Here is a 12852-nt window from a genome sequence, read left to right on the forward strand (position 1 = left end):
CTACAACTCTAGGTTAAAAATAAAAAAAGATAAGAAACCCTACCTGGCGAAGCTCTTCGGCTACAGCCGGCAATTCCCTGAGGATATCTCGGACGATCTCCCGCGCCTCCTCCGCCCTATCCTCCTCCGACGATTGGGAGTCGGAGGACCCGCCACCATCCCCACTGTGGCGCTTCCTCTCCTGGTCCCGTCTTCTCCGATGCCGCCGGCGGCGGTCCTCGTCGCGGGAGCTCCGCGACCGTCCGCTGTCCTTGCGGCTGTGGCGGTGGCGGTGGCGGTGCGACGAGGATGACCTATTCCGCTTACTGCTGCGGCTCCGTCGCTCGGGGCTGCTGCTCGGGGAGGACGCCGAGGAAGGGGAGTCGGAATCCGAGGAGGGGGAGGGGGAGGCGTCGCGGGATCTCTTGCGGCTCCGGCGCCTAGTCTCCTTCCCGTCTCTTCCCTTCCCGTCTCTTCCCATCTCCTGATTCCTCAACTTGGGATGCTGGGGGGAGGGGAGGTGAACGACAGCACGAGTTTCGGAGTTTGAGCTTGAATTTTTCTCCGAGTTGGTGGGAGCGCGTGCAGGGAGCAGGACGCCCCGCGGCGGTGGCTATAAACTCCTTTGCTGGGCGCCTGGGCCTCCGTGAAGCCTATCAAGGCCTCTGGCCTCGTCTCCACTGGCCAGTCCCTTCGTTCGGTTCTTCCTCCGCCTGCCGCGCCGTCACACAACGCCGCCTCCCGTCCCAGTGGACACCACACCTTCCACCTCGGCCTCCGTCTCGCCGGCGTCCGCATCCGGCGCCGCCTCCGACCCGGACTCCGCGCTTGTCTCGGCCGTGGCGGGCGCGCTTGTTTCTGCCTCCCGCCTGCCCTCGCCGCCGCCCATGGACACCCTCCTGGCCCCGTACCTCCCGCGCCTCGGCGCCTCGCACCACCCGCAAGTGATCGCCCTTGCTGCCGCCGACCCAGCGCTCGCCTCTCCGCACACTCTCCTCGCCTACCGCCGCCTCGTCTCCCCTCCGTCCTGCCTCCCCTCCTTACTCCCGCTCCTCCCCATGCTCCCCTACAGCAATCTCCTCCCGCTGCTCCTCGACTTCGTCCCGCTCGACCCGCTGCGCCACCTCCACCGCCACCTCCTCGCCAGCCTCCCCACGAGTGCGCTCGCCGACGCCGCGCTCTCCGCCTACGCCCGCCTACGCCACCCCCACCTCGCCGCACAACTCCTCCACTCCCTCCGCCGCCGCGGCCACGTCCGCCCCTCCTTCCAGGCAGCCAACGGCGTGCTCTCCGCACTTGCGCGCAGTCCGTCCACCTCGCCGCAGGTCTCTCTCGACGCCTTCCGCTCCCTCATTGCGCTGCAGCTCCACCCAAATCACTACACCTTCAACCTCCTGGTCCACACCCACTGCTCCAAGGGCACCCTCGCCAACGGTCTCTCCACGCTCTCCACCATGCAGGGTTTCGGCCTCTCCCCAGACGTCGTCACCTACAACACCCTCCTCAACGCTCATTGTCGCAAGGGCATGCTCGGCGAGGCGCGGGCACTGCTGGCCAGGATGAAGGAGGGTATCGCGCCCACCAGGGCCATGTATAATACCCTCGTCTCAGCGTATGCGAGACTTGGGTGGATCAAGCAGGCGACCAATGTCGTGGAGGCCATGACGGCATTCGGTTTGGAGCCTGACCTGTGGACGTACAATGTGCCCAATTTTTACTAATCGGCTCTTTTTACGAAGAAAATTTCCATTTGGCTCTGAGAAACTTAAACTCATCTTTGGACCTTGGGGTCGACGTCATGAGTCATGGTGTCGAGGTAACACGTCTCGGCGCTACAGATCTTGGCGTCGAGGTGCCTGACCATGCACTACAGAGAATCATAGGTGGCGTTGACATAGCCGATACCTCAACGTCAGAATACATGATGCCGTAGATCTTAGCGCCGAGCTCGAGCGATGTATTCTATCGCGTTGACGGCGCGCGCGACGAGGCCGACGTGGGTGGAGCAGGGCGACGTGTGTGATAAATGCTTGCGTAGCTCTGTCAAATTTTTATTACACAAGACAATATCCAACAAAGATCCACGACCCGTTAACAAATACAGCTGAGTTGATGTGCGCCTGCTGCTCACTGCTTTTGCTGTTGCTGCTCACTGTGCTACTGCTGCTCACTGTGCTGTGATCACTAGCAAATACAGTGGATGCAAAAACCTTGTAACTCTTTGGCTTGGTGAAGAACTGCATAGTTAATTTCAGACTAAATTGTCAAACCCAAACCTGACATGAAAGAATATGAAATGGCATCAAGAGAAAAAGGTGAACCATACGCACAGTGAGTTAACTTAGACCCTCAAAAGATTCAAAAGCAAAAAACAAAATGGAAGTTCACTTATATTGCGCATTGCAATGAGCCCCTTATCAAAGAAGAAAACGATTCCTAGAAAGGAAAAGAATATTCCAAAGCATGTCAGGCCAAACTCAATCACTATCCAAGATGAAATTCAGACGTCACACTGAGTTGGAAGAATAGACTGTGTAATATATGAACTAGCGAATATGCTTTGAGAGAATTCTTTATTTGGCACTGAAACAAATCACTCTTTCGTATTTGGCACTGGAAATTTTGAACTTCCTTATCTAGCATTAACTTAAAAATTCCTTCCATATATGACACTTCCGTCCATTTCAGACATCCCTCCGTTAGTTGATTAGGAAGACCATGTCAGCTTTTCATTAGAAGTACCAAAATGCCATCGGTCTCGTGCGTCCGTCCATCTCCCCTTCTCCCCCGAGCTCCTCTCTCCCGTCGCTCCTCTGTTCTGAAAGAGAAACAAGAGATACGAAACCTCTCAAACCGAAACCCTAGAGAGAATGGAGGCCGGAGGAGATGAGGATGGGGAAAAGGAGGCGCCGGCCGCCGTCGCCCAGGAACTCGCGGGGCGGGTCCCCCAGCTCGAGGCGCCCCACAGTTAGCCAAGCTCGCCCCATGGTCGTAGATCGAGGCGTGGGTCCAGCGGGGAACACGGGGGCGGGGCGGCTGGCCCCATCTTGCGGCGCGTGGTGCGCGGGGGGGGGGGGGCGGCCTCGCCCCCACCCGGAAATTTTTCGATCTGTTTTGGCCCAATCGCTCGCAGGTCGTAGCGCTTCGACCCGGACCCCGGAGCGGAGGGGAAGCCACAGCTGCGGTGGGAGCAACAGGGACGGCTGAGGCGGTGAAGCCATGGAGAAGCCGCCACCGGAGCCCGCCCCCTCGGCAGGCACGCAGGAGGTGGCGGAGCGGTTCAGGTCGCTCGTCGACCCCGATGACGTCGCCTCCATTAGGCAGACGCAACACCTCATGTGAGCTCGCCCGCTCCCCTTCCTTCCACCCCCCGATCCCGTCGAGCCCTGAATTCATCAGTGCTACTGCGGCGGCTTTCAGTTGCTGTGCCTAGCGTGCTAATTGAGATATTTTTGGGTATTTTCCTCGACAGATTTAGACAATTCTGGGGCTAGGTTCAGTGCGATATAATTGGCTATTTGCCATTGCAATTGTTGCCTCCTTGCTTATAATTGCCACTGAGTCTATGAAGAAGTCACCAATCAGCCACCTATAGTAAATTAGTAATTTGTTGCTTGATTGCTTACATGCCTGATGATGATTCATCATCTAAAGTGTGTGCTGACATGTGCTGCTACTCTTTGCCTTTTGCTTCTCTGGGAAATATTTCCTAGGTGCTCACTAAAATTTCACATGGATCCATGACTCCATGTATAGACCTCACAGTTAAACGAGTGTCATCATGGCGCTTAAGCCCTGTTTTCCGTTGCTGCATTTGATCAAAGGGATTTTAAACTTCTCTGCCATTGAACGGACGCCTGTAATTTTGGGTTCATTCATGTGGTAACAGTGTGTTACAACATAAGTAATTGCTTTGGCAATATTTTTTAGTAGGTTTTTGGCTTACTGAAGCATGTAGTAGGTAAAAAGGCTGTTGGGAACTCAGGATCATCGTGAGGATCCCATGGCCCATGGGTCCTGCCATCCTGGCATGCCAAGGATTAGCTTTTCTTAATAAAAATGGAGGGTCTCATAGCATCATATGTAAATGATACTAAAAATTTTGCCGGCATATAAACCTTTATAGTATCTATAGTTAGTAAAGCTTGCATTAGTTAGTTTGCCTTCTTTCTACAAATTACAAGATGTTCTAAATATTATTATAGTTCAGATGTAGCACCTTCCAGTGGTTAAATCATATGAAAATGGAATTGTATTATTTAGAAAAAGCCAATTTTGATTGAAATTGGTGTGAACAAGTGCACTCAAATTTAGAAATTCAGTTAATATTTCAAAATTTGCATTACAGACATCATAAGAGCAGATGTTAATATTTGCATGTGACATATGTATTTACCAAAGATGATAGCATGATGAATTCCATCATGTTTCAAAGATGATAGCAGATGTTAAGGGAGAAGGCTTCACAGAGGACTAATTTGTTGTTCTTGCATTTTCCCCCCACAGAATATGCAGAGAGAGAATCACCCTTCTATGCTGGCATCTTGACTTGGCCACCTAGGATTAAAGAAATTGGTTTGTCATATATAGAGAACATTTCTATCTGGAAATAAATCCATTAAATAACGAAACAAAATGTTCTAAAATCGAAGGCTTGAACTTGTTTATTAGCATTTTGATTAATCTTGTGATTTTGAGAAGTAGGAATTTCTCTCAACATATTTGGATTTTTATAGCCCGTGTATGATGGATAAGTAGCACAATACTGTTTATATGACTTCTCTTTTTATATACCATACTATGCATTCTGGGTTTATGGCGGTTCACATGATGTGCGCAAGAACTTGATGTGTTTTCTAAGCATGATCACAAAAGGCCGTTGTAACCACCGGATGCCTTCTGTTTTGAGCTGCTTCTGAAATTCCAGGCCTGTGGAGAATTCTTTATTTGCTTGTATATATGTAAAATCAACTTGAGAACAGTACAGCCAAAGTTTTACTAGTATATATACCATCAGAGGCTGTAGCAAATGCCAGTTACAATTCTCTGTGGTAGTCTCTATGCTGCCAAGATGGGTTGGTGCTACACATGCTGGAATCAGCTGTTAACCAAGTAACTGACTATCACCTCTGTGCCAGTTGATGTCTTTGCTCTGTAGTATGAATTTGCCAATCTTGTCTCGTATTTCTGAATATTATTATGTAGTCAACGAAGAGCAAGGATGTCATCCTAGTTTGAATGTACATGTGCAGGTCAAGAAGCATCTCCAATCAACTCGAGCCAATTTCCACCGAGTTTCAATCTCCAACAAAGGAGAAGGCTAAAAGGACCAAGAAACAGCTTGCTTCAAACCTAAAAAAAATTGGCAGCCCTGCAATGGGCACCAGAAACAAAACAGCTAAGCTTGCTAGTCCTGCAAATAGCACAAGAAGCAAGAGAATGTTGAGCTTGTGATTTCTCTATGTAGATGTGCTTGGCAATGTATAAGGCATATGCTCTATGAACTGTAATGTGAATTTAGACCCTCTATGTATGAACATTCATGTGTTTATCTCTATGAACCTCATAATGTATGCATATGTATGAACCTAGACATGTGAACTGTAATGTGATTCTCTACGTAGATATGCTGACATTGTGGTCAGATTTGTGAAGCTTGTGCATCAAGTATATTTGTCATATTTATGCTTTTCTTATTTGACATTATGTCTATTTATTCTTTTTCCTATCTGGCACTACATGTTGCTGGTACATAGAAGGGCATATATGTCATTTTAGGTGGCACTTGACACCGTTACTGCATCAAATGGACGGAAGTGCCATATACGGAAAGAATTTTCAAGTTGATGCTAGATAAGGAAGTTCAAAATTTCCAGTACCAAATACGAAAGAGTGATTTGTTTCGGTGTCAAATAAAGAATTCTCTCATATGCTTTTACAACATCGCACGAAAGATTTTGCAAGCCAGAATTTTTCGTCACACTTCAAACATTTAACATGATCTTTTTAATACAGCCAAAACACTAAAAATGTGGTATTTTACACTTGATGATTCTACCAAGATTCGTTGAAAATTTGCATCAGAACCCGGACAGAACAAGAGGATTTCAAAGTGGTTTAGCATCTATTCCTTACGGTGATCAATCAGAAACTAGCATAGACCTTGCAGCAGCAGCATATCTAGTTTCTGATGCTAACTCCGTAGATATGCATCCACTGTATTTGCTAGTGAGCACAGCTGCGCAGGGAGCAGCAGCAGCAAAAGCAGTGAGCAGCAGCAACGCATCAACTCAGCTGTATTTGTTAACGGGTTGTGGATCTTTGTTGGATATTGTCTTGTGTAATAAAAATCTGACAGAGCAAGCTAGCTACGCAAGCATTTATCACGCACGTCGCTCTGCTCCACCCACGTCGCTGCGGCCGTCCTCGTCAGCCTTGTCCGCCTCGTCGCGCGCGCCATCAACGCGCCAGAATACATGGCTCGAACTGAGCGTCAAGATCTACGGCGCCGAGCTCGGCGCTATGTATTCTGGCGTCGAGGTACCGATCACGTCAACGCCACTTAGGATTTCCTGCAGTGCACGGCCAGGCACCTCGGCGCCAAGATCTGTGGCGCCGAGACGTGTTACCTCGGCGCAAGAACTCATGGCGCCGACCCCCAGGGTCAAAGATGAGTTTAAGTCTCTCAGGAGGCCAAACGTAAATTTTCTTGAGAAAAAAGATCAAATAGTAAAAAATTGGGTACAATGTGCTCGCTGCAGGGCTGTGCCATGCAGGGAAGGTGGACGAGGCATTTAAGCTGAAGGATGAGATGGACCGGCTCGGCATAGTATCGCCTGACGTAGTTACCTACAATACGCTTGTTGATGCATGCTTCAAGTGTCAGCGCTCTTGTGATGCACTGAATCTGCTTGGGGAAATGCGTGACAAAGGGGTGAAGGCAAGTTTGGTCACACATAACATTGTTGTGAAGGGGCTCTGCTGCGAGGGGCAATTGGAAGAAGCATTAGGGCGTCTGAAAATGATGGCAGCGGAGGGGCTGGCACCAGATGTGATTACATACAATACATTAATTGATGCATACTGCAAAGCCGGCAATGTTGCAAAAGCATTCTTGTTGATGGATGAGATGGTGGGAAGGGGACTCACAATGGACACTTTCACCCTAAACACTTTGCTGTACAACCTATGCAAAGAGAAGCGTTATGAAGAAGCTGAGGAGCTCTTGCATTCACCGCCACAGAGGGGTTTTGTACCTAACGAAGTCAGTTATGGTACAGTGATGGCAGCCTACTTTAAGGAGTCTAATCCAGAGCCTGCTCTGCGTCTGTGGGATGAAATGGTCAAGAGGAAGTTAACGCCAAGTATTTCTACTTACAACACATTGATCAAAGGGCTTTCTACAATGGGGAAGTTGACAGAGGCAATTGATAAATTGAATGAGCTGATGGAGAATGGGTTGGTACCAGACGACACCACATACAATATCATCATCCATGCCTACTGTAAGGAAGGGGACTTGGAGAAAGCTTTCCAGTTCCACAACAAGATGGTGGAGAATTCCTTTAAGCCAGATGTTGTTACCTGCAACACTTTAATGAATGGGCTTTGTCTGTATGGCAAGCTTGAGAAAGCGATGAAGCTTTTCGAGTCATGGGTAGAGAAAGGGAAGAAGGTTGATGTTATCACATATAACACCTTAATTCAAGCTTTGTGCAAACATGGCGATGTCGATACAGCTTTGTGTTTCTTTGCTGACATGGAGGTCAGAGGCTTGCAGCCTGATGCATTTACATACAATGTTGTGTTGTCTGCACTATCTGAGGCAGGGCGACCAGAGGAAGCACATAATATGTTGCATAAATTGGAGGAGAGCGGAAAATTATCTGAAAGATTTTCTTATCCTTCCATGAAATCTTCTGTGGAGGAAGTGGAGACAGGGAAGGACCCAGAGGTTAAATCTGGTGGTGATCAGGAGAGCTATAATAAATCTGTAAATGAACTCTGCATTGGTGGGCAACTGAAAGAAGCCAAGGCTGTTTTGGATGAGATGATGCAAAGGGGCATGTCTGTTGACAGTTCAACCTATATCACTTTGATGGAAGGCCTTATCAAAAGGCAAAAGAGGCAAACACATGCAGCTGGATAGGATATGATTGGTTTTTGCTGCTGTGGTATGTGACATTGTCCATGGTTTTGCCACAACTTCATCAGTTGGTCATAAACTGACTAGGTATATTATCCGGCCCTTGGAATATTTTAAATGTAAGAATAACAGTAGCAACAATTTTAATTTGGAATATTGGATTTCTACTAGTAAGATTCGAGTCCCCTGGAACACAAAATAGCTATGGCTGAGCATGAGCTGTGTTACCGGATTCTTGATACAGTTCTTCATTTCGGTTGCTCCATTTGTAGTGGCGGCCAGGGAGCGGGTAGTTAGGCCATGATAAGCTGTTAAGTTTGCTGGCTGATTTCCTTTAGTAGTTCCCTGATTTGAGTGTAGACGACGCTAATTGATTGAGGAATCAAATTTGGGTCAGTTAGATGTTGGTAACAAATCCATTTCTTTTCCGGGGAAATTCCAAGTTCCAATTCATTCTGCTGCAATTTCATCTTTCTTGATTTGGCACGCTAATCAGCCTCTTTTTCTAGAAATTCCAACCGTTGTTTCTTCCCTGTCCAAATTTTGCAGTTTTTGAGCTCAACTCCATTTTTGCTGCAGGCACGTATCAATTGGAGTAGATAAGCGGCACGGTGGGTATGAGGAGCAGGCACCCAAAGGCGTTGGGTTTCCACTGCTACCCGGCAAGACACCGGTCCCTAACTCTGGTACTATTGAGCTTAGCAGCATTGGTCGTCTTTGTGAATTTCCATCTTCTCATCATTCATAAGGAGGAGGATGAGAATATGAGTACACACGAGATCCGCCGATCGATTATGAGGGCGCCGCAAGGGATACAAGAAGCCGCCTACAATAGTGGATGAGTTCTTGATGTGCAGTGCATGATATGTTCTTCCCAGAACTGAATACGGCTGTACATCCAATCAATGGTGGAAATGGCAGCATGTACTTCTACTACCCAGGCAGAATTTGCTTGGACACTGATGGAAAACCATTTCAAGCTCATGGAGGAGGTGTCCTGTATGATAAGAGGACCAATACCTATTTCTGGTATGGGGAGAATAAGGATGGCATTACAACGCTCACAGCAAGGGAGCAGACAAGGTGAGTTGTACTTTCCGATGCTATCAATATTCAACACCCATTCGTGGTCTGGGACTTATGATATGTTGCTGTAGAAGCACTCAACTCAATTGTTTCATCTAATGTGAATGACCTATGTCAAACTCAAAAGGCACTAGCTAGTTAACATAGACGAATGTGATGGTGTCAGGTTTATATTTTGGGGCATGAATACTATATATATACACAATATCAGATTGAATACTCTGTAAGAGAGCTTAACACTTTATTTTTAGACTTCTGGCAGATAGGGCATAAAAAAGGGCAGACCCAGTGCCGGAGGCTCCCACATGAGTGGGGTCTGGGGAAGGGATAAACCGAGACAAGCCTTTCCCCCGCAAAATCTGCGGAGAGGCTGCTTCGAACCCATGACCTGGTGACTCAGTGAGACAGCTCTCACCACTGCACCAGGCCTGCCCTTCTCTGGCAGATAGGGCATGTAGAAATCAAATTGATTTAGCATGCACTGCACATGACCAGAGCAGGATCAAGTAGACACAATAGTGTGCTAGAAGTTTGGAGAAGAATGATGGGAAAGGATCAACTTACCCCATTTCAGAACTTCCGTGTAGGAATTTCAATTTGTTGCATCATTATCCCAAACTAATGCCTTGCTCAAAGATTTAGTAATCATATCATTTGGAGACTATTTGTTTCTTTCTCTTTGGATAAACTAACTCAGAGATAGCTAGAAACTAGTATGTGGAACTCCTAAGAAAACTAATATGTACAGCACCTAAAAAACTAATATGTAGAACACCTAAAAAATAGTATGTAGAAGAAAGTTTAATTTCTCTAAATATGACCGAATATTTCAGTGCATTTGTAACTGTCTGTGCTAATGCACACATCTAATTTTCGTAACCTTTTAGATTCTGTTGGTGAGGCTAAATCGCTAGGAGGCATGTTGGAAGTTATGGTGTATTGGTATGGTAAGAAAATTGACTGGGCTGTTTTAAGGCGGGTTACTTGGTATGTAGAGATGAAAAGCTAGTAACAAATTTTGACTGTTTATTATTCATATGAAATTGGTTTGAGCTCCAACATTTTCTTTGCGTACAAACTAGCATTTTTTATGCTCTAGTGGTGTTAGAATCAAAGTGTGCCAAATTGGAACAATGAGATATATCAGTAGATGTGGGTTTGAGTTCACAAAATACCAAATCAAGAATCCACTTATAGGCTTTTGTCATACAAGTACTGGCCTATAGTTTTTTTTTCGCAAAGGCAGAACGTTAAACAATGATTAGAGAAGAACTTTGGCCATTTCAGATTACAAGGCAAAGGCACTAAGGCAGATAAGCACACACGCATACACCCTAATAGACATGCACACTAAGGCCTTGTTTGGATGCGCATGTATCCATTTCAATCCACTCCAATACATGTGGATTAAGGTGGATACACATGCATCCAAACAAGGCTCAAGGGTGGTATATCTGGGGAGTGCATTGTGCCAGTGATCTCAATTCTTTCATACCCAGTAGACATTCACACCAGTGGTGGTGTATTGGAAGGTGCATTGTGATGTGTGATTGCAGTTCTTTGATTGATTAAATCGAAAGTGACTGATAGTGTAACTGCATTATGGTGGTGCCAACAACCAGAAAGTGATTTCTTTCTATTTTTATAAAAATGGACTCTTGTGGACAGCAAAGAACTCTTCAGTGGTTATGAATTGGAGGGATTTCTAGTTAAGGATTCTCTGGCTAGACTTCAACCTGATTATTCTGATATAAAGAATACCAGCATTGGGCAAACTGTGGAACCAGCATAGTTTACTAAATTTTCCAAAAACACACATAATTAGTACATATGTGCTGCTGACAAACTGAACTGATGTTTCAGCAGCAGAACTTAGTAGGTGCTACTTTGCTTCGGTACTTAAAAGTGATGTTTGTTTTGTCCACCTTCCTATTTGGTGGAATTTAGTGTCTTTGTCATATCTAGCTACTAACTTTGACAGATCATTTTCCAGGTTGACATCATTGGACTAAGTTGCTATTCTTCGAAGGACCTGTGGACGTGGAAAAATAAAGGGCTTGTCCTCCGTGGTGAGGAGAAGAATGTAACACATGGTCTTCACAGATCCAATGTCCTGGAGAGGCCCAAGGTGATATACAAATACAATGATCGGACTGGCAAATATGTGATGTGGATGCACATAGATGATGCTAACTACACCAAAGCTTCAGCTGGTGTGGCCGTCAGTGATTCTCCGACATTCACTTATCTCTACAGCAAGCGTCCACATGACTGCGAAAGTATAGACATGACCATCTTCAAGGATGATGATATGGAAAGGCCTACCTGATATACTCTTCTGAGGACAACAGCGAGCTCCACATTGGCCCGCTAACTGATGACTACCTTGATGTCACTGATGTGATGCCAAGGTTTCTCATCGCACAGCATCAAGAAGCTCCTGCGCTCTTCAAGCATGAAGGCACCTTTATGGTAACCTCTGGCTGCACAAGCTGGGCTCCAAACATTGTGCTGGCTCACATGGCAACATCAGTGATGGACCTTGGGAGACACTGGGGAACCCTTGTGTGAGAGGGAATGAGGTCTTCAGATCAACAGCATTCTTCTCCCAGAGCACATTTGTCTTGACAGTTCCAGGGCTGCTGGGCTCATTCATCTTCATGGCTGATCTGTGGAACCCATCCAATCTTAGAGATTCGCGGTACGTCTGGCTGCCTCGATAGGGGGAGTCCCTGATGAAGCTGCAGACTTTAGCTTCATCAGCCTGTTTGGCTGATGCTGATACGATCGTATACGATCGTGGATTATTACTGCTGGCTAGATTGGTGTGAGAGAAAAATACTGTTCTGGCAAGCCGTTTACGACCAAGCGAAAAGGCTGCATGTTCCCTCTCTGGTCCCGGGTGTCCATTTACTGGCACAAACGGTGGCATCTCCCTGAGGGGTGGAGGGATTCTTGAAAGTCTGAAGTTTTTTTTAAAAGAATTGAAGTTCTTATATGCTGTTACATTGATAGATACCAAAGTATTGACATTTCACACATTGGTGTACGTTGTAGTGTCTAGTTTCTTTTGTTGCTTGACAATTTGTTCATTTAGGCATGCTGTGCTTTTCCAAGAACCTCATTAATTATTTCACTCGAAATATTTATACTAGTTTAGAGTTTATGTTTTATTCTTGTCTGTTACTCTAATTGACACAAGGAATATAATTGGTACTGCTTTGTTCAGGTCCTGGTCCACGTTTATTCTAGGGTGCTTTAGCTTTGTGTTTAGTTTCTTGGGCAACTTTAGCCTGGCTAGAATCCTAGCGTGGATAGGCTTAGCATGCTCCCGCTAAGCTAACCCCTGGTTGTTTGTTGTCTGTACTGTGTAAGCCTAGCTAACCCCACGACGTGTTTGGTTACCTGGATTGTTTCGATACAGTCATCTCTTCAAGTTTACCCCCTTGGAGAGATTTCGTCGAACATGCGGTGGGCACCCTTGGCGAGCAGCAGCGCACCGCAGCGGCGAGCAACGGGCAGCAGCACACGGCAGAGATTGCACGACGAGCACGGCGGCACCAATCGCTAGCACGATAAGCACCTCGGCGAGCACGGATTGCCCGACGCGGCCTCCTGGAGAGCACCTCGGCGAGCACGGT

The 12852-nt window shown here is 46.8% G+C and overlaps 1 protein-coding gene and 2 pseudogenes across 1 annotated transcript in view; 2 read left to right on the forward strand and 1 right to left on the reverse strand.

Moving 5' to 3' along the window:
* Positions 1-460, reverse strand: part of LOC136492232 (uncharacterized) — a 568-nt gene extending 108 nt beyond the window's left edge. Inside the window, exon 1 of the mRNA XM_066488321.1 lies at positions 44-460. Coding sequence (XP_066344418.1) covers positions 44-460 — 417 coding nt within the window. The remainder of the gene's footprint in view (positions 1-43) is intronic.
* A 169-nt stretch (positions 461-629) lies between these two features.
* Positions 630-8664, forward strand: LOC136491257 (pentatricopeptide repeat-containing protein At2g16880-like; annotated as a pseudogene).
* LOC136492233 (uncharacterized) lies at positions 8340-12314 on the forward strand (annotated as a pseudogene).
* Positions 12315-12852: the final 538 nt, after the last annotated feature.

Source organism: Miscanthus floridulus, chromosome 11 (assembly GCF_019320115.1).
Source record: "Miscanthus floridulus cultivar M001 chromosome 11, ASM1932011v1, whole genome shotgun sequence".
Lineage (NCBI taxonomy): Eukaryota > Viridiplantae > Streptophyta > Magnoliopsida > Poales > Poaceae > Miscanthus > Miscanthus floridulus.